The following is a 21,227-nucleotide window of genomic DNA, read 5'->3' on the forward strand; positions in this document are numbered from 1 at the left end:
ACGGACCTTTAAAAAAAAACTGTGTAATACCTGTACCTACTAATAGCTGGTGAGTACAAAATGTGATAATGTGCTTACCTGAACAGCACCTACTCTACTGTATTTACTCACTGTTGAAAGTACTGCTTCCAGTAGAGAACCCATCCAGTGCTGTGTACATCACTACAGAGGATAACTGAAAAGATATCTCAAAACCCCCAAAAACGAAGGCTAAGGGACTAGCCCCAGAGACACCTATGGAATGCTTAAGACTAACTCCTTCACTGGGAGTAACTATGTCACAACCTTATACTCCAGTATCCCACTTGTCTTTTTGTTGCAGTTTACTGAGGGGAACATGGGCCTCAAATCAGTCTGAGAACCCCTCTCAATGAAAAATCTGGAGCACCTCAATTCTTCACCTTCCTCCTAGGAGACAAAGACAAGACTGGCTAATCAGAGAGGTAGGAGGAATTGAGTACATTTGGGAATCTTTGCCTCCTCCTAGTGGCCCAGTAGTTAAATCACAGAAGTAATAATTTCATGATTCTTGCCACCTTACGAAAGAAAAGACCCCTAAACCCTTATGGCCACTTTATATAGTCTACTATGCCACAATAATGATCAGCCCATCTTGAAATGGTATGTAAAACACCAACAAAGCTGCAGCTTGCAAATAATAGGGTGTTAACACTATATTAATTTTGAGGAGTCTCACATTAAGTTAAAACATCCTTTATTGGTGCAACTTGAAATGGTAGTCTCTTAATGCATCTAACCTTTCAATTACCAAAAGTTTATAACATTTCCTTCACTCCATCTACATTAAACAATGCATTCATGTACCCAACTGCAATTGCTTCAGCTACAACAGATAACGTTTATAGTAAGGTCCTTTACAAAGGAGGAATTCAAGGTTGTTTCTTGTTTTTAATTTTAATCAATTTTCCAATTTACTTTTATCATCATAATTGCTTGCTTTGTTCTCTTGGTATCCTTTGTGGAAAGCTAAACCTAGGTAGGCTCAAACTGATACCTAAACTGTCAAAGGTTGCCTCTTATCTGAGTGCGTTTTGACAGTTTTCCCACAGCTAGACAGTGTGAGTTCATGTATGCCATAAAGATACTATTGTGCTCACTCCCTTGGAGTAATTTATGAGTCAACAATAATTGGCTAAAATGAAAGTCTATCAAAAGAACTGAAATAAGGGGGCAGTCTGCAGTGGCTTAGAAACAAGGTAGTCAAAGAGGTAAAAAGTGTATTAATATAACTATGTTGGTTATGCAAAACTGGGGAAAGGGTAATAAATCGATGATTAATATCTATCTTTTTAAACAATAAAAAATTTCAAGTAGACTGTCCCTTTAAATATTATTTTTAAAGGTTACATTAGTGAAGCTAACGTGAAGTGTATGACTGTGTAAAACTAAGTAATGAGCCTCAAGTGGCCACTGGTCTATAGGAAAAACTCCCGAAGATAATGTTAGTTTATTCAGTACAGAAACATCCATAAAATGTTTTTAATTTTTTTGAGGGGGGTGGGGTGGGGGTAGTTGGAGCACTGTAATACATTTTGAAGCAATCTCTGAGCATAGAACATTTTTAAATATCATGTCTTATAAATATGACGTAAAATAAATTTAACAAAGCAAAACACACGGTTTTAAATCTGTGCAAACTCCCTCCAAAAAAAACAAAAACAAAACCTGAATATGCTGAGAATAATTTACACTAATTCCTCAGTATAATGTAAAGATCTGTACAGGAGCAATTTCTCAGTTAGTTGAAGCAATAAGAGAAACAAATGTTATATAGAAGACTATTTATTTATCAATTAGGTGTTTATTTTTTTTCCTTGTTGAACAAGAATAATTCAATCATAATTCATCTGAATTTTTTTTCCAATCTACAATTATTTAATACAATGTGGTTTCATGCTTCATACCTTACAAGATGTATGCTGTTCCATGTGACGCAGGAGATATGGTTTTTGTACAGCAGTAAATTCACATATTGTGCATTTGAACTGTTTTCCTAAAATAAAAGGAGTGCAAATTTGATTGAACTTGAATTTTGGAACGAAGATGCCAACATGTATAAGAATGAGGAGGGTGGGGGGAAATTATATATATATACATATATACACACACACACACACACACACACAAATACATGGAAAGTGTCAAAATATATTAATGTTTCAGGTCTCACAACATCCACTTCTTCAGAATAAAGAAGTGAGTGCAAAATTGCACAATATATAGCATACTTACATTACATGTGAAAACCCCTTCTGGTGAAAATCCGTGCTAGTAAACGGAACCACAAATAATGTGACCAAAAGTGATGTCACTTCCAATTTTGCAGAAAACAGTTTATATAAGAACTTACCTGATAAATTAATTTCTTTCATAGTGGCAAGAGTCCATGAGCTAGTGACGTATGGGATATACATTCCTACCAGGAGGGGGCAAAGTTTCCCAAACCTCAAAGTTCCTATAAATACACCTCCCACCACACACACACTTTAGTTTTAACATTTAGCCAAGTAGTGAGGAGTAAAAAAAAGCATACAAAAAAGAGCAACTGGAAAAAAATTATGTGCTTTCTACAAAAAACCCATAAACACCAAAAATAGGGTGGGTCTCATGGACTCTTGCCACTATGAAAGAAATGAATTTATCAGGTAAGTTCTTACATAAATTATGTTTTCTTTCATGTAAGTGGCAAGAGTCCATGAGCTAGTGATGTATGGGATACAACACCCAATATGTGTAAATCCATGGAGTCACTAGAGAGTGAGGGATAAAATAACAGCTACTTCCGCTGAAAAAAAAATCCAAATAAAAAATAAGTTTTCTTAAATTTAAAAAAACTCAAATCATAGGCAAAAGGAATCAAACAGACAGCTGCCTGAAGAACTTTTCTACCAAAGACTGCTTCTGAAGAAGCAAATACATCAAAATGGTAACATTTAGTAAATGTATGCAAAGAAGACCAAGTTGCTGCTTTGCAAATCTGATCAACTAAAGCTCCATTCTTAAAAGCCAAAGAAGTGGCAACTGATCTGGTAGAATAAGCTGTAAGTCTGAGGCGGAGACTGCCCCGCCTCTAAATAAGCTTTGTGAATCAAAAGTTTCAACCAAGATGCCAAAGAAATGGCAGAGGCCTTCTGACCTTTACTGGAATCAGAGAAAATAACAAATAAACTAGAAGTCTTTCTGAAATCCTTAGTAGCTTCAACATAGTATTTCAAAGCTCTTACCACATCCAAACAATGATGAGATCTCTCAAGAGAATTCTTAGGATTAGGACACAAAGGAGGAACAAAAAGTCTGTAAAACCGCTTTATCTTGATGAAATATCAGATAAGGAGACTCACAAGAGAGAGCCGACAACTCAGAAACTCTTCTAGCAGAAGAGATAGCCAAAAGAAATAACACTTTCCAAGAAAGTAGTTTAATATCCAAAGAATGCACAGTCTCAAAAGGAGGAGCCTGCAAAATCCTTAAAACCAAATTAAGACTCCAAGGAGGAGAAATAGACTTAATAGGTTGAATACGAACCAAAGCCTGAACAAAACAGTGAATATCAGGAAGCTTAGCAATCTTTCTATGAAATAAGACAGAAAGAGCAGAGATTTTTGTCCCTTCGAAGTATTTGCAGACAAACCCTTATCCAAACCATCCTGAAGAAACTGTAAAATCCGAGGAATTCTAAAAGAATGCCAAGAAAAATTATGAGAGGAGCACCATGAAAAATAGGTTTTCCAAACCCGATAATAAATCTTCTTTAAACAGACTTACGAGCCTGTAACATAGTGTCAATTACAGAGTCAGAGAAACCTATATGAATAAGAACTAAGTCTTCAATTTCCATACCTTCAAATTTAGAGATTTGAGATCCTGATAAAAAAAACGGCCCTTGAGACAGAAGCCTTAAAGGAAGCGGTCAAGGATGGCAACTGGACATCCGGACAAGATCCACATACCAAAACATGTGAGGCCATGCAGGTGCTATCAGAAACACATGAGCTTATTTCAATATGATCTTGGAGATCACCCTTGGAAGAAGAACTAGAGGTGGAAAAATGTAAGCAGGTTGGTAAAACCAAGGAACTGCCAAAGCATCCACCATCTCTGCCTGAGGATCCTTGGATCTGGAAAGATATCTGGGAAGTTTCTTGTTCAAACAAGAGGCCATCAGATCTATTTCTGGAAGACCCCACACATATGAACAATCTGATGAAACACATCCGGATGGAGAGACCACTCCCCTGGATACAAAGTCTGACGACTTAAATAATCCGCTTCCCAATTGTCTACACCTGGAATATGAATTGCAGAAATTAGACAAGAGTTGGACTCTGCCCAAGAAAGTATTTGAGACACTTTCTTCATTGCTAAGGAACTGCGAGTCCCTCCCTGATAATTGACATATGCCACTCTTGTGATAGTGTGTCTGAAAACGAATGAAAAGTTCTCTCTTCAACAGAGGCCAAGCCTGAAGAGCTCTGAAGATAGCACAGAGTTCTAAAATGTTGATTGGTTACCTCGCCTCTTGAGGTTTCCAAACCCCTTGTGCTGTCAGAGACACCCAGACAGCTCCCCAACCTGAAAGACTTGCATTTGTTGAGATCACAGTCCAGGAAGGGTGAACAAAAGAGGCCCCTCGAATAATCCGATGATGGTCTAACCACCAAGACAGAGAGAGTTGAATGTTGGGAATTAAGTATATCAACTGTGATATCCGAGTATAATCCCTGCACCATTGATTCAGCATGCAAAGCTGCAGAGGTCTCATATGAAAACGACCAAAGGGGATCGCGTTCGATGCTGCAGTCATAAGTGCTAAAACTTCCATGCACATAGCCACTGAAGGGAATGATCAAGACTGAAGGTTTAGACAAGCTAAAACCAATGTCATTCGCCTCTTGTCTGTTAAAGACAGAATCATAGACAATGAATCTATCTGGAAACCTAAAAAGGTGACCTTTGTTTGAGGAATCAAGAAACTCTTTCGTAAATGGATCCTCCAACCATGCCTTTGAAAAAACGACACTAGTTGTTTCGTGTAAGATTCTGCTAAATGAAAAGACTGAGCTAGTACCAAGATATCGTCCAAATAAGGAAACACTGCAATACCCTGCTCTCTGATTAGAGATAGAAGGGCACCAATAATATTCTAAAAGATTCTTGGAGCTGTCGCTAGGCCAAATGGAAGAGCGCTAAACTGGTAATGCTTGTCTAGAAAAGAGAATCTCAGAAACCGATAGTGGTCTGGATGAATTGGAACATGAAGATAAGCACCCTGTAAGTCTAATGTGGATATAAAATGCCCTTGCTGAACAAAAGACAGAGTAGTACTTATAGTCACCATCTTGAAAGTTGGGACTCTTTCAAAACAATTTAAAAGTTTCAGATCCAGAACTGGTCTGAAAGAATTCTCTTTCTTTGGGACAATGAATAGATTTGAATAAAGCTCTAGATCTGAAACACATTTCAGAAAACCCTGAGCTTTCACATGATTTGTTGGAATATGAGAAAGAAAGAATCTTCTTACAGGAGGCCTTATTCTGAATCCTATTCGATACAATTGAGACTCAATATTTTGAATCCACTGATTCTAAACAGAACCTGACCAAATTTCCTGAAACAATTTTAATCTGCCACCCACCAGCTGAACTGGATTGAGGGCCGCACCTTCATGCAATCTTGGGGGCTGGATTTGGTCTTTTATAAGGCTTGGTTTTATTCCAATTTGAGGATGGTTTCCAATTGGAACCAGAGGCCTTAGGGGAAGGAGTCGACTTTTGTTGCTTATTCTGACGAAAGGAATGGAAACCATAAGGAGCTTCAATTTACCCTTAGATTTTTTATCTTGAGGTAAGAAAACTCCCTTCCCACCAGTAACAGTGGAAATAATAGCATCTAGTTGAGAACCAAATAAATTCTTACCCTGGAAAGATAGAGATAGTAATCTAGATTTAGACACCATGTCAGCATTCCAAGATCTAAGCCATAAAGCTCTTCTGGATAAAATAGCTAAATACATAGATTTAACATCAATCATAATAATGTCAAATATAGCATTACAAATGAAATGATTAGCATGTTGAAGCAAAAGAATAATGCTGGTCAAATCATGATCTTCTACCTGCCGTGCTAAACTATCCAACCACAAAGTTGAAGCAGCAGTCACATCAGACATTGAAATAGCAGGTCTAATAATATAGCCAGAATGTAAATATGCTCTTCTAAGATAAGATGTAATCTTCCTATCAAAGGATCCTTAAAATAAGTACTATCTTCTATAGGAATAGTAGTACGTTTGGCAAGAGTGGAAATAGCCCCATCAACCTTAGGAACTTTTTCACAAAACTCTAAATTAGCCACAGGTAAAGGATACAACTTCTTAAACCTAGAAGGATTTAAAAAAGAACCAGGCTTAGACCATTCATTTGTAATCATATCAGAAACAGCATCTGGAACAGGAAAAATCTCAGGAGCAACCTTAGGAGGTTTAAAACCAGTAGTCAAACGATTATTGGCTTTATTATCAAGAGTACTAGACTCTTTAATACCAAAAGTAACCAGAACATCCTTCAATAAAGAACAAATATAATCGATCTTAAACAGATAGGAAGATTTGTCAAATTCAGAATCTGAATCAGGATCTTCTGAACCAAAATAATCCTCATCAGCAGAGGATATTTCAGTATGCTGTCGGTCAATACAAATTTCATCAGATTTATGAGAAGTTTTAAAAGACTTTTTACATTTATTTGCAGGCGGAATAGCAGACATAGCCTTATCTATAGCTGCAGCAATACAATTCTTTACATCTGCAGGAATATCAGGTACTTTAGATGTTGAAGGAACAACAGATGGTGTATTAGTACTAATAGAAACATTATCAGCATGCAAAAGCTTATGACAGATGCCACATAATTGGGCTGAAGAAATAACATCAGTTAATTTACAACAGACACACTTAGCTTTGGTAGAACTGTGTTCAGGCAGCATGGTTTCTACAGCAACATCAGAGGCAGGATCAGATTGAGACACCTTCCAAAATGTAAAAAGAGAAAAAAACAACAACATTTAAACAAAATATCCAATTTCCTCATAGCTGTTTCATAAATGGGAAAAAATGCTTATGCAAAGTAGGATGCAAAAAAATAAGTGTCGTAGCTCTTAACATGGAGAGAACCAAAAAGAAGCAAAAAGGAAGAGGGGTTATATACTAAAAAGATTTCTGGCACCAAGTATGATGAAAGACGCAAAAAGGAAAAAAATATTTTGGCGCCAAAGCTAACATCAGGAAATGACGCAACTCGCGTCATAACAAGCACAACTCCGCACCCAAACAACGCACGTCAAGAAAGATGCAGGAAATGACAAAACTTACGTCACCTTAGATGCACTTTTGCACCAAAAAAATTTCCGTGCCAAGAATGACACCATAAAAACTGCATTTTGCGTCTCTGCGAGCCTAGTTTGCCCGTGAAATTTTGGAAAACAAAGACAAATTTAAAAATTCTGAAACCGCAGGTAAGAGATAGAAATAAAAAATAATCTTCCCAAATATAAATTCCAAACTGAAACTGATAATCTGCAGAAAAGGGAAATATACATAGACCTGACTGTTGGCAAATATAGCAAATACATATATTTAAAACTTTATAACATAAAAAGCTAAATATAGCTAAGAGTGTCTTAAAAAAAATTATACATACTTACCGGAAAACACCCATCCACATATAGCAGACAGCCAAACCAGTACTGAAAAATATCAGCAGAGGTAATGGTATAGGAGTATAACGTCAATCTAAAAGGGGAGGCAGCAGATGAATCCCTGCGACCGATTACAGAGAGCCTTTGAAAGTATTGCCCATGGGTGAAAACACTAAGTCAACAGGCAATACTCCTTTCACATCCCTCTGACAAACACTGCACTCTGAGTGGAATTGGGCTCCAAAATGCTTAGAAGCGCTTATCACAGAAAAAAAAATCAAGCACATCTTGCTTCACCACCTCCACAGGGAGGCAGTGTTTGTAAAACTGAGGTATATGTGTAGTGGGAGGTGTATTTATAGGCATTTTAAGGTTTGTGAAACTTTCTCCCCTCCTTGTAGGAATATATATCCCATACGTCACTAGCTCATGGACTCTTGCCCCTTTAATGAAAGAAAGAAAGAATTCACATGTGAATCGTGTCCATTTTTCTTCATATATAGATATCGTCATCTTGGGAGGAAAAATTACAATGGAAACAATATATACATTGCGACACAAATTTAAAAAAAAAACAACTGAAGAAGTCATCACATAAAATATAACAGTGTAATCCATATTTAAACCAAAAATGCATACCAAATAAAATCTGTTACAATAATACATATATCAATTTTGCGCCATATAAAACTACAATATATGTTCTTAATAAAAATTAAATCAATATCAGAGCATATGTAGTATATATGTTATTCTCACATTAGTTATTATCAACAACTTCGAAGTACCTTACATATTATTGAGGTTTTTTGGGGGAGATAAATTATGCCAGTTCGTGTTTACCATTGATGTAGAAAAGAGAACTATCATACAAAAGGGGGCTTGTTTGTATATTACACATATGCACTAGTCCTAATACAGCTAGACTTGGGACTATAATACAAAATAATTGGAATGTATTATCTACAAACCCAGCTTTGCCTTTTCAGGACATACCACTTTCTATGATTGGCTATAATTGAGGAGCTAACCGAAGAGGTTTACTGGTGAAAATGTATCCTACTAGTTGCTGTTTTAAGACTTTAAGAAAACCTTATTAGAACCAAAGCATTCTGCCATCCTCATACAAATACATTGTACACTATTCTACATCCAGTTAGGTGTACTACCACTTACATTGTTGACCTAATTGATTGCCCAACAAGGGCCATTCTGAATAGCCAGTGGCATGGCATTGGCCTCTTTACTAACCATGATGATTGATCATGTATCAAACCCATCAAGAGGAGGTAATAGAAATAAACTCTTACTGCAAAGGGAGGCACAATGGATGTTTAAGATGGGGACTATACATCCTAAATGACTAAATTCCATGCCAGATTTGTGTTTTTTTGAGCTGCTGGATACATATTTGGGGTTTTTGGGCTTATGTCTCTGACCCAGTTGCTTCTGTGGGTGTATAGGTGTACATACTTGTTTGCCTTTTCCCACAGTATCAGATGGTTGTGGTCTAATGGCAGCGACTTGGGTAATTAAACTAAAGTGTATATGTGTATCATACTAAAATGCTCCCTACTGCATGAATCCTTTCTTTTCTACATCTATGGAAAACGTGGACTGGCACCATTTATCTCTCCCAAAAAGTCCCTCAATAATATGTTTCGTAATGTACTTGAAAGGCTGTTGATAATAACTGATGTGGAAATAAGATATATACCAGATATGCTCTGACATTGATAACATTTTTACTAAGAACGTATACCGTAGTTCAGAATGGCAAAGGTGTAAGAATGGATTACACTTTGATAGTTTCTTCAGTTGTATTCATTTGAGCCACAATGTATATATGGTTTCAAATGAAAGTTTTGCTTACAAGATAATATCCAGAAGAGTAGTTTCAATATTTTGATTATATGTATGATGAAAAAAAGGGCTTTATTTACTTTAGAAAAACTGATTTATATCACTTTTGGTCATGCCATCTTTTAAACGCACAGCGTTGTGTCCAATTTCAGATTTTCACAAGTAATATACGCATGTTGTTTATTGAACAATTTTGTACTTACTTATTTGTTCTGATTAAGATATTGTGATACCTGAAACATTAATACATTTTAACACATGTTGATCTCTAACATCCAGGTTGTTAATTGCGGACAGATTTACTATTTGATATCTATATCCCTATTTCTACCTCTGTCTATCTATATCTCTATTATGGCTGTGAGATTATTTGCATGGATGTGATTAATTGTGATATGAGGGTATGCAATATCTAAATAGCAAGAGTCTGATTTTTTTTTTAATGAAAACAAAAAACATACTTTATGCTTGTTTGATAAATTCAGTCATTTCATGGTGGTTAGAGTCCACGATCCATAACTCCTGGGATTTACCTTCCCTGCCTCTAGGAGGAGGCAAAGATTCACAAACCCTAAGAGCACTATATAACCCCTCCCACCTCTATGGTAGTTAGTCTGCCTTATAGCCAAGCAAAAAAAGGAAAATAAATAAAGAGCAAAAAATATATGAGCTGGGAAAGATGATGTGCCATAACATAAAGCATTGAAAATAACAAAACAAAAAAACAGGGTGGGGGGCTCACAGACTCTTACCACATGAAAAAACATAATTTATGTAAGAACTTACCTGATAAATTCATTTCTTTCATATTAGCAAGAGTCCATGAGCTAGTGACGTATGGGATATACATTCCTACCAGGAGGGGCAAAGTTTCCCAAACCTTAAAATGCCTATAAATACACCCCTCACCACACCCACAAATCAGTTTAACGAATAGCCAAGAAGTGGGGTGATAAGAAAAAAGTGCGAAAGCATAAAAAATAAGGAATTGGAATAATTGTGCTTTATACAAAAAAATCATAACCACCACAAAAAAGGGTGGGCCTCATGGACTCTTGCTAATATGAAAGAAATGAATTTATCAGGTAAGTTCTTACATAAATTATGTTTTCTTTCATGTAATTAGCAAGAGTCCATGAGCTAGTGACGTATGGGATAATGACTACCCAAGATGTGGATATTTCCACGCAAGAGTCACTAGAGAGGGAGGGATAAAATAAAGACAGCCAATTCCTGCTGAAAATAATCCACACCCAAAATAAAGTTAATAAAAACATAAGCAGAAGATTCAAACTGAAACCGCTGCCTGAAGTACTTTTCTACCAAAAACTGCTTCAGAAGAAGAAAACACATCAAAATGGTAGAATTTAGTAAAAGTATGCAAAGAGGACCAAGTTGCTGCTTTGCAAATCTGATCAACCAAAGCTTCATTCCTAAACGCCCAGGAAGTAGAAACTGACCTAGTAGAATGAGCTGTAATCCTTTGAGGCGGAGTTTTACCCGACTCGACATAGGTATGATGAATTAAAGATTTCAACCAAGATGCCAAAGAAATGGCAGAAGCTTTCTGACCTTTTCTAGAACCAGAAAAGATGACAAATAGACTAGAAGTCTTTTGGAAAGACTTAGTAGCTTCAACATAATATTTCAAAGCTCTAACAACATCCAAAGAATGCAAAAATTTCTCCATAGAATTCTTAGGATTAGGACATAATGAAGGAACCACAATTTCTCTACTAATGTTGTTAGAATTCACAACCTTAGGTAAAAATTCAAAAGAAGTTCGCAACACCGCCTTATCCTGATGAAAAATCAGAAAAGGAGACTCACAAGAAAGAGCAGATCATTTCAGAGACTCTTCTGGCAGAAGAGATGGCCAAAAGAAACAAAACTTTCCAAGAAAGAAGTTTAATGTCCAATGAATGCATGGGTTCAAAAGGAGGAGCTAGAAGAGCCCCCAGAACCAAAATCAAACTCCAAGGAGGAGAAATTGACTTAATGACAGGTTTTATACGAACCAAGTCTTGTACAAAACAATGAAAATTAGGAAGATTAGCAATCTTTCTGTGAAAAAGAACAGAAAGAGCAGAGATTTGTCCTGTCAAGGAACTTGCGGACAAACCTTTATCTAAACCATCCTGAAGAAACTGTAAAATTCTCGGAATTCTAAAAGAATGCCAGAAAAAATAATGAGAAGACACCAAGAAATATAAGTCTTCCAGACTCTATAATATATCTCTCTAGATACAGATTTACGAGCCTGTAACATAGTATTAATCACAGAGTCAGAGAAACCTCTTTGACCAAGAATCAAGCGTTCAATCTCCATACCTTTAAATTTAAGGATTTGAGATCTTGATGGAAAAAAAGGACCTTGCGACAGAAGGTCTGGTCTTAACGGAAGAGTCCACGGTTGGCAAGAGGCCATCCGAACAAGATCCGTATACCAAAACCTGTGAGGCCATGCTGGAGCTACCAGCAGAACAAACGAGCATTCCTTCAGAATCTTGGAGATTACTCTTGGAAGAAGAACTAGAGGCGGAAAGATATAGGCAGGATGATACTTCCAAGGAAGAGATAATGCATTCACTGCCTCCGCCTGAGGATCCCGGGATCTGAACAGATACCTGGGAAGTTTCTTATTTAGATTAGAAGCCATCAGATCTATTTCTGGAAGTTACCACATTTGAACAATCTGAAGAAATACCTCTGGGTGAAGAGACCATTCGCCCGGATGTAACGTTTTGGCGACTGAGATAATCCGCTTCCCAATTGTCTATACCTGGGAAATGAACCGCAGAGATTAGACAGGAGCTGGATTCCGCCCAAACCAGAATTCGAGATACTTCTTTCATAGCCAGAGGACTGTGAGTCCCTCCTTGATGATTGATGTATGCCACAGTTGTGACATTGTCTGTCTGAAAACAAATGAACGACTCTCTCTTCAGAAGAGGCCAAGACTGAAGAGGTCTGAAAATTGCACGGAGTTCCAAAATATTGATCGGTAATCTCACCTCCTGAGATTCCCAAACCCCTTGTGCTGTCAGAGACCCCCACACAGCTCCCCAACCTGTAAGACTTGCATCTGTTGAAATTACAGTCCAGGTCGGAAGAACAAAGAAGCCCCCTGAACTAAACGATGGTGATCTGTCCACCACGTCAGAGAGTGTCGTACAATCGGTTATAAATATATTAATTGAGATATCTTTCTGTAATCCCAGCACCATTGGTTCAGCATACAGAGCTGGAGAGGTCGCATGTGAAAATGAGCAAAGGAGATCGTGTCCGATGCAGCAGTCATAAGACCTAAAATTTCCATGCATAAGGCAACCAAAGGGAATGATTGTGACTGAAGGTTTTGACAAGCTGATATCAATGTTAGACGTCTCTTGTCCGAAAAAGACAGAGTCATGGACACTGAATCTATCTGGAAACCTAAAGAGGTTACCCTTGTCTGAGGAATCAATTAACTTTTTGGTAAATTGATCCTTCAACCATGATCTTGAAGAAACAACACAAGTCGATTCGTATGAGATTCTGCTAAATGTGAAGACTGAGCAAGTACCAATATATTGTCCAAATAAGGAAATACCAATACCCTGTTCTCTGAATACAGACAGAAGGGCACCGAGAACCTTTGTAAAAATTCTTGGAGCTGATGCTAGGCCAAACGGTAGAGCCACAAACTGGTAATGCTTGTCTAGAAAAGAGAATCTCAGAAACTAAAAGTGATCTGGATGAATCGGAATATGCAGATATGCATCCTGTAAATCTAATGCAGACATATAATGCCCTTGCTGAACAAAAGGCAGGATAGTCCTTACAGTTACCATCTTGAATGTTGGTATCCTTGCATAACGATTCAATATTGACAGATCCGGAACTGGTCTGAAGGATTTGACCTTCTTTGGTACAATAAAGAGATTGAATAAAACCCCAGCCCCTGTTCCAGAACTGGAACTGGCATAATTACTCCAGCCAACTCTAGATCTGAAACACATTTCAGAAATGCTTGAGCCTTTGCTGGGTTAACTGGGACACTGGAAAGAAAAAAATCTCTTTGCAGGAGGCCTTAACTTGAAGCCAATTCTGTACCCTTCTGAAACAATGTTCTGAAAAACAGAGATTGTGAACGGAATTGATCCAAATTTCTTTGAAAAAAACGTAATCTGCCCCGTACCAGCTGAGCTGGAATGAGGGCCGCACCTTCATGTGGACTTAGGAGCTGGCTTGGGTTTCTATAAGGCTTGGATATATTCCAAACTGGAGAAGGTTTCCAAACTGATACCGCTCCTGAGGATGAAGGATCAGGCTTTTGTTCCTTGTTGTGATGAAAGGAACGAAAACGATTATTAGACCTAAATTCACCTTTAGATTTTTTATCCTGTGGTAAAAAAGTTCCCTTCCCTCCAGTAACAGTTGAGATAAAAGAATCCAACTGAGAACCGAATAATTTATTACCCTGGAAAGAAAGGGATAGCAAAGATGACTTAGAAGACATATCAGCATTCCAAGTTTTAAGCCATAAAGCTCTTCTAGCTAAAATAGCTAGAGACATATACCTGACATCAACTCTAATGATATCAAAGATGGCATCACAAATAAAATAATTAGCATGTTATAGAAATGCAAATGATAATTATGATCTGTTATTTGTTGCGCTAAAGCTTCTAACCAAAAAAGTTGAAGCTGCAGCAACATCCGCTAAGGATATAGCAGGAGTAGAGACAGCCCCATCAATCTTAGGGATTTTGTCCCAAAACTCTAATCTGTCAGATGGCACAGGATATAATTGCTTAAAACGTTTTTAGAAGGAGTTAAAGAATTACCCAAAATATTCCATTCCCTGGAAATTACTTCAGAAATAGCACCAGGGACAGGAAACACTTCTGGAATAACTACAGGAGATTTAGAAACCTTATTTAAACGTTTAGATTTAGTATCAAGAGGACCAGAATCCTCAATTTCTAATGCAATTAATACTTCTTTAAGTAAAGAACGAATAATTCCATCTTGAACAAATACGAAGATTTATCAGCATCAACCTCTGAGACAGAAACCTCTGAACCAGAAGAACCATTATCAGTATCAGAATGATGATGTTCATTTAAAAATTCATCTGAAAAAAGAGAAGTTTTAAAAGACTTTTATGTATACTAGAAGGAGAAATAACAGACATAGCCTTCTTAATGGATTTAGAAACAAAATCTCTTATGTTATCAGGAACACTCTGAGTATTAGATGTTGACGGAACAGCAACAGGTAATGTAACAGTACTAAAGGAAATTTTATCTGCATTAACAAGTTTGTCATGACATTCAATACAAACAACAGCTGGAGGAACAGATACCAAAAGTTTATATCAGATACACTTAGCTTTGGTAGCTCCAGCACCGGGCAGCGATTTTCCTGAAGTATCTTCTGACTCAGTTGCAATGTGGAACATCTTGCAATATGTAATAGAAAAAAACAACATATAAAGCAAAATAGATCAAATTCCTTAAATGACAGTTTCAGGAATGGGAAAAAAACAGAATTTATGTTTACCTGATAAATTACTTTCTCCAACGGTGTGTCCGGTCCACGGCGTCATCCTTACTTGTGGGATATTCTCTTCCCCAACAGGAAATGGCAAAGAGCCCAGCAAAGCTGGTCACATGATCCCTCCTAGGCTCCGCCTACCCCAGTCATTCGACCGACGTTAAGGAGGAATATTTGCATAGGAGAAACCATATGGTACCGTGGTGACTGTAGTTAAAGAAAATAAATTATCAGACCTGATTAAAAAAACCAGGGCGGGCCGTGGACCGGACACACCGTTGGAGAAAGTAATTTATCAGGTAAACATAAATTCTGTTTTCTCCAACATAGGTGTGTCCGGTCCACGGCGTCATCCTTACTTGTGGGAACCAATACCAAAGCTTTAGGACACGGATGAAGGGAGGGAGCAAATCAGGTCACCTAAATGGAAGGCACCACGGCTTGCAAAACCTTTCTCCCAAAAATAGCCTCAGAAGAAGCAAAAGTATCAAACTTGTAAAATTTGGTAAAAGTGTGCAGTGAAGACCAAGTCGCTGCCCTACATATCTGATCAACAGAAGCCTCGTTCTTGAAGGCCCATGTGGAAGCCACAGCCCTAGTGGAATGAGCTGTGATTCTTTCGGGAGGCTGCCGTCCGGCAGTCTCGTAAGCCAATCTGATGATGCTTTTAATCCAAAAAGAGAGAGAGGTAGAGGTTGCTTTTTGACCTCTCCTTTTACCGGAATAAACAACAAACAAGGAAGATGTTTGTCTAAAATCCTTTGTAGCATCTAAATAGAATTTTAGAGCGCGAACAACATCCAAATTGTGCAACAAACGTTCCTTCTTTGAAACTGGTTTCGGACACAGAGAAGGTACGATAATCTCCTGGTTAATGTTTTTGTTAGAAACAACTTTTGGAAGAAAACCAGGTTTAGTACGTAAAACCACCTTATCTGCATGGAACACCAGATAAGGAGGAGAACACTGCAGAGCAGATAATTCTGAAACTCTTCTAGCACAAGAAATTGCAACTAAAAACAAAACTTTCCAAGATAATAATTTAATATCAACGGAATGCAAGGGTTCAAACGGAACCCCCTGAAGAACTGAAAGAACTAAATTGAGACTCCAAGGAGGAGTCAAAGGTTTGTAAACAGGCTTAATTCTAACCAGAGCCTGAACAAAGGCTTGAACATCTGGCACAGCGGCCAGCTTTTTGTGAAGTAACACAGACAAGGCAGAAATCTGTCCCTTCAGGGAACTTGCAGATAATCCTTTTTCCAATCCTTCTTGAAGGAAGGATAGAATCCTAGGAATCTTAACCTTGTCCCAAGGGAATCCTTTAGATTCACACCAACAGATATATTTTTTCCAAATTTTGTGGTAAATCTTTCTAGTTACAGGCTTTCTGGCCTGAACAAGAGTATCGATAACAGAATCTGAGAACCCTCGCTTCGATAAGATCAAGCGTTCAATCTCCAAGCAGTCAGCTGGAGTGAAACCAGATTCGGATGTTCGAACGGACCCTGAACAAGAAGGTCTCGTCTCAAAGGTAGCTTCCAAGGTGGAGCCGATGACATATTCACCAGATCTGCATACCAAGTCCTGCGTGGCCACGCAGGAGCTATCAAGATCACCGACGCCCTCTCCTGATTGATCCTGGCTACCAGCCTGGGGATGAGAGGAAACGGCGGGAACACATAAGCTAGTTTGAAGGTCCAAGGTGCTACTAGTGCATCCACTAGAGCCGCCTTGGGATCCCTGGATCTGGACCCGTAGCAAGGAACTTTGAAGTTCTGACGAGAGGCCATCAGATCCATGTCTGGAATGCCCCACAGCTGAGTGACTTGGGCAAAGATTTCCGGATGGAGTTCCCACTCCCCCGGATGCAATGTCTGACGACTCAGAAAATCCGCTTCCCAATTTTCCACTCCTGGGATGTGGATAGCAGACAGGTGGCAGGAGTGAGACTCCGCCCATAGAATGATTTTGGTCACTTCTTCCATCGCCAGGGAACTCCTTGTTCCCCCCTGATGGTTGATGTACGCAACAGTTGTCATGTTGTCTGATTGAAACCGTATGAACTTGGCCCTCGCTAGCTGAGGCCAAGCCTTGAGAGCATTGAATATCGCTCTCAGTTCCAGAATATTTATCGGTAGAAGAGATTCTTCCCGAGACCAAAGACCCTGAGCTTTCAGGGATCCCCAGACCGCGCCCCAGCCCATCAGACTGGCGTCGGTCGTGACAATGACCCACTCTGGTCTGCGGAATGTCATCCCTCGTGACAGGTTGTCCAGGGACAGCCACCAACGGAGTGAGTCTCTGGTCCTGTGATTTACTTGTATCTTCGGAGACAAGTCTGTATAGTCCCCATTCCACTGACTGAGCATGCACAGTTGTAATGGTCTTAGATGAATGCGTGCAAAAGGAACTATGTCCATTGCCGCTACCATCAACCCGATCACTTCCATGCACTGAGCTATGGAAGGAAGAGGAACGGAATGAAGTATCCGACAAGAGTCTAGAAGTTTTGTTTTTCTGGCCTCTGTCAGAAAAATCCTCATTTCTAAGGAGTCTATTATTGTTCCCAAGAAGGGAACCCTTGTTGACGGAGATAGAGAACTCTTTTCCACGTTCACTTTCCATCCGTGAGATCTGAGAAAGGCCAGGACAATGTCCGTGTGAGCCTTTGCTTGAGGAAGGGACGACGCTTGAATCAGAATGTCGTCCAAGTAAGGTACTACAGCAATGCCCCTTGGTCTTAGCACAGCTAGAAGGGACCCTAGTACCTTTGTGAAAATCCTTGGAGCAGTGGCTAATCCGAAAGGAAGCGCCACGAACTGGTAATGTTTGTCCAGGAATGCGAACCTCAGGAACCGATGATGTTCCTTGTGGATAGGAATATGTAGATACGCATCCTTTAAATCCACCGTGGTCATGAATTGACCTTCCTGGATGGAAGGAAGAATAGTTCGAATGGTTTCCATCTTGAACGATGGAACCTTGAGAAACTTGTTTAAGATCTTGAGATCTAAGATTGGTCTGAACGTTCCCTCTTTTTTGGGAACTATAAACAGATTGGAGTAGAACCCCATCCCTTGTTCTCTTAATGGAACAGGATGAATCACTCCCATTTTTAACAGGTCTTCTACACAATGTAAGAATGCCTGTCTTTTTATGTGGTCTGAAGACAACTGAGACCTGTGGAACCTCCCCCTTGGGGGAAGTCCCTTGAATTCCAGAAGATAACCTTGGGAGACTATTTCTAGCGCCCAAGGATCCAGAACATCTCTTGCCCAAGCCTGAGCGAAGAGAGAGAGTCTGCCCCCCACCAGATCCGGTCCCGGATCGGGGGCCAACATTTCATGCTGTCTTGGTAGCCGTGGCAGGTTTCTTGGCCTGCTTTCCCTTGTTCCAGCCTTGCATTGGTCTCCAAGCTGGCTTGGCTTGAGAAGTATTACCCTCTTGCTTAGAGGACGTAGCACTTTGGGCTGGTCCGTTTCTACGAAAGGGACGAAAATTAGGTTTATTTTTTGCCTTGAAAGGCCGATCCTGAGGAAGGGCGTGGCCCTTACCCCCAGTGATATCAGAGATAATCTCTTTCAAGTCAGGGCCAAACAGCGTTTTCCCCTTGAAAGGAATGTTAAGTAGCTTGTTCTTGGAAGACGCATCAGCCGACCAAGATTTCAACCAAAGCGCTCTGCGCGCCACAATAGCAAACCCAGAATTCTTAGCCGCTAACCTAGCCAATTGCAAAGTGGCGTCTAGGGTGAAAGAATTAGCCAATTTGAGAGCATTGATTCTGTCCATAATCTCCTCATAAGGAGGAGAATCACTATCGACCGCCTTTATCAGCTCATCGAACCAGAAACATGCGGCTGTAGCGACAGGGACAATGCATGAAATTGGTTGTAGAAGGTAACCCTGCTGAACAAACATCTTTTTAAGCAAACCTTCTAATTTTTTATCCATAGGATCTTTGAAAGCACAACTATCCTCTATGGGTATAGTGGTGCGTTTGTTTAAAGTGGAAACCGCTCCCTCGACCTTGGGGACTGTCTGCCATAAGTCCTTTCTGGGGTCGACCATAGGAAACAATTTTTTAAATATGGGGGGAGGGACGAAAGGAATACCGGGCCTTTCCCATTCTTTATTAACAATGTCCGCCACCCGCTTGGGTATAGGAAAAGCTTCTGGGAGCCCCGGCACCTCTAGGAACTTGTCCATTTTACATAGTTTCTCTGGGATGACCAACTTGTCACAATCATCCAGAGTGGATAATACCTCCTTAAGCAGAATGCGGAGATGTTCCAACTTAAATTTAAATGCAATCACATCAGGTTCAGCTTGTTGAGAAATGTTCCCTGAATCAGTAATTTCTCCCTCAGACAAAACCTCCCTGGCCCCATCAGACTGGGTTAGGGGCCCTTCAGAAATATTATTATCAGCGTCGTCATGCTCTTCAGTATCTAAAACAGAGCAGTCGCGCTTACGCTGATAAGTGTTCATTTTGGCTAAAATGTTTTTGACAGAATTATCCATTACAGCCGTTAATTGTTGCATAGTAAGGAGTATTGGCGCGCTAGATGTACTAGGGGCCTCCTGAGTGGGCAAGACTCGTGTAGACGAAGGAGGGAATGATGCAGTACCATGCTTACTCCCCTCACTTGAGGAATCATCTTGGGCATCATTGTCATTGTCACATAAATCACATTTATTTAAATGAATAGGAATTCTGGCTTCCCCACATTCAGAACACAGTCTATCTGGTAGTTCAGACATGTTAAACAGGCATAAACTTGATAACAAAGTACAAAAAACGTTTTAAAATAAAACCGTTACTGTCACTTTAAATTTTAAACTGAACACACTTTATTACTGCAAATGCGAAAAAACATGAAGGAATTGTTCAAAATTCACCAAATTTTCACCACAGTGTCTTAAAGCCTTAAAAGTATTGCACACCAAATTTGGAAGCTTTAACCCTTAAAATAACGGAACCGGAGCCGTTTTGAACTTTAACCCCTTTACAGTCCCTGGTATCTGCTTTGCTGAGACCCAACCAAGCCCCAAGGGGAATACGATACCAAATGACGCCTTCAGAAAGTCTTTTCTAAGTATCAGAGCTCCTCTCACATGCGACTGCATGCCATGCCTCTCAAAAACAAGTGCGCAACACCGGCGCGAAAATGAGGCTCTGCCTATGCTTTGGGAAAGCCCCTAAAGAATAAGGTGTCTAAAACAGTGCCTGCCGATATTATTATATCAAAATACCCAGATAAAATGATTCCTCAAGGCTAAATATGTGTTAATAATCAATCGATTTAGCCCAAAAAAAGTCTACAGTCTTAATAAGCCCTTTTTTGAAGCCCTTATTTACGATCGTAATAAACATGGCTTACCGGATCCCATAGGGAAAATGACAGCTTCCAGCATTACATCGTCTTGTTAGAATGTGTCATACCTCAAGCAGCAAGAGACTGCTCACTGTTCCCCCAACTGAAGTTAATTGCTCTCAACAGTCCTGTGTGGAACAGCCATGGATTTTAGTGACGGTTGCTAAAATCATTTTCCTCATACAAACAGAAATCTTCATCTCTTTTCTGTTTCTGAGTAAATAGTACATACCAGCACTATTTCAAAATAACAAACTCTTGATTGAATAATAAAAACTACAGTTAAACACTAAAAAACTCTAAGCCATCTCCGTGGAGATGTTGCCTGTACAACGGCAAAGAGAATGACTGGGGTAGGCGGAGCCTAGGAGGGATCATGTGACCAGCTTTGCTGGGCTCTTTGCCATTTCCTGTTGGGGAAGAGAATATCCCACAAGTAAGGATGACGCCGTGGACCGGACACACCTATGTTGGAGAAAATGCCAGTAAACAAGCTTCTAGCAACCAGAAGCAATAAATAATGAGACTTAAATAATGTGGAGACAAAAGTGACGCCCATATTTTTTTAGCGCCAAATAAGACGCCCACATTATTTGGCGCCTAAATGCTTTTGGCGCCAAAAATGACGCCACATCCGGAACGCCGACACTTTTGACGCAAAAAAAACGTCAAAAAATGACGCAACTTCCGGCGACACGTATGACGCCGGAAACAGAAAAAAAATGTTGC

The 21,227-nt window shown here is 39.3% G+C and overlaps 1 protein-coding gene across 2 annotated transcripts in view; it reads right to left on the bottom strand.

The window, feature by feature from the left end:
- ZFAT (zinc finger and AT-hook domain containing) overlaps nt 1-21,227 on the bottom strand; it is a 478,376-nt gene that overhangs the window by 118,726 nt on the left and 338,423 nt on the right. For both annotated transcript variants that reach the window (XM_053715378.1, XM_053715379.1), the window contains exon 11: nt 1,926-2,014. In XM_053715378.1, the coding sequence (XP_053571353.1) occupies nt 1,926-2,014 (89 nt within the window). The remainder of the gene's footprint in view (nt 1-1,925; nt 2,015-21,227) is intronic.

The sequence above is a fragment of the Bombina bombina genome, chromosome 5 (assembly GCF_027579735.1).
Source record: "Bombina bombina isolate aBomBom1 chromosome 5, aBomBom1.pri, whole genome shotgun sequence".
Lineage (NCBI taxonomy): Eukaryota > Metazoa > Chordata > Amphibia > Anura > Bombinatoridae > Bombina > Bombina bombina.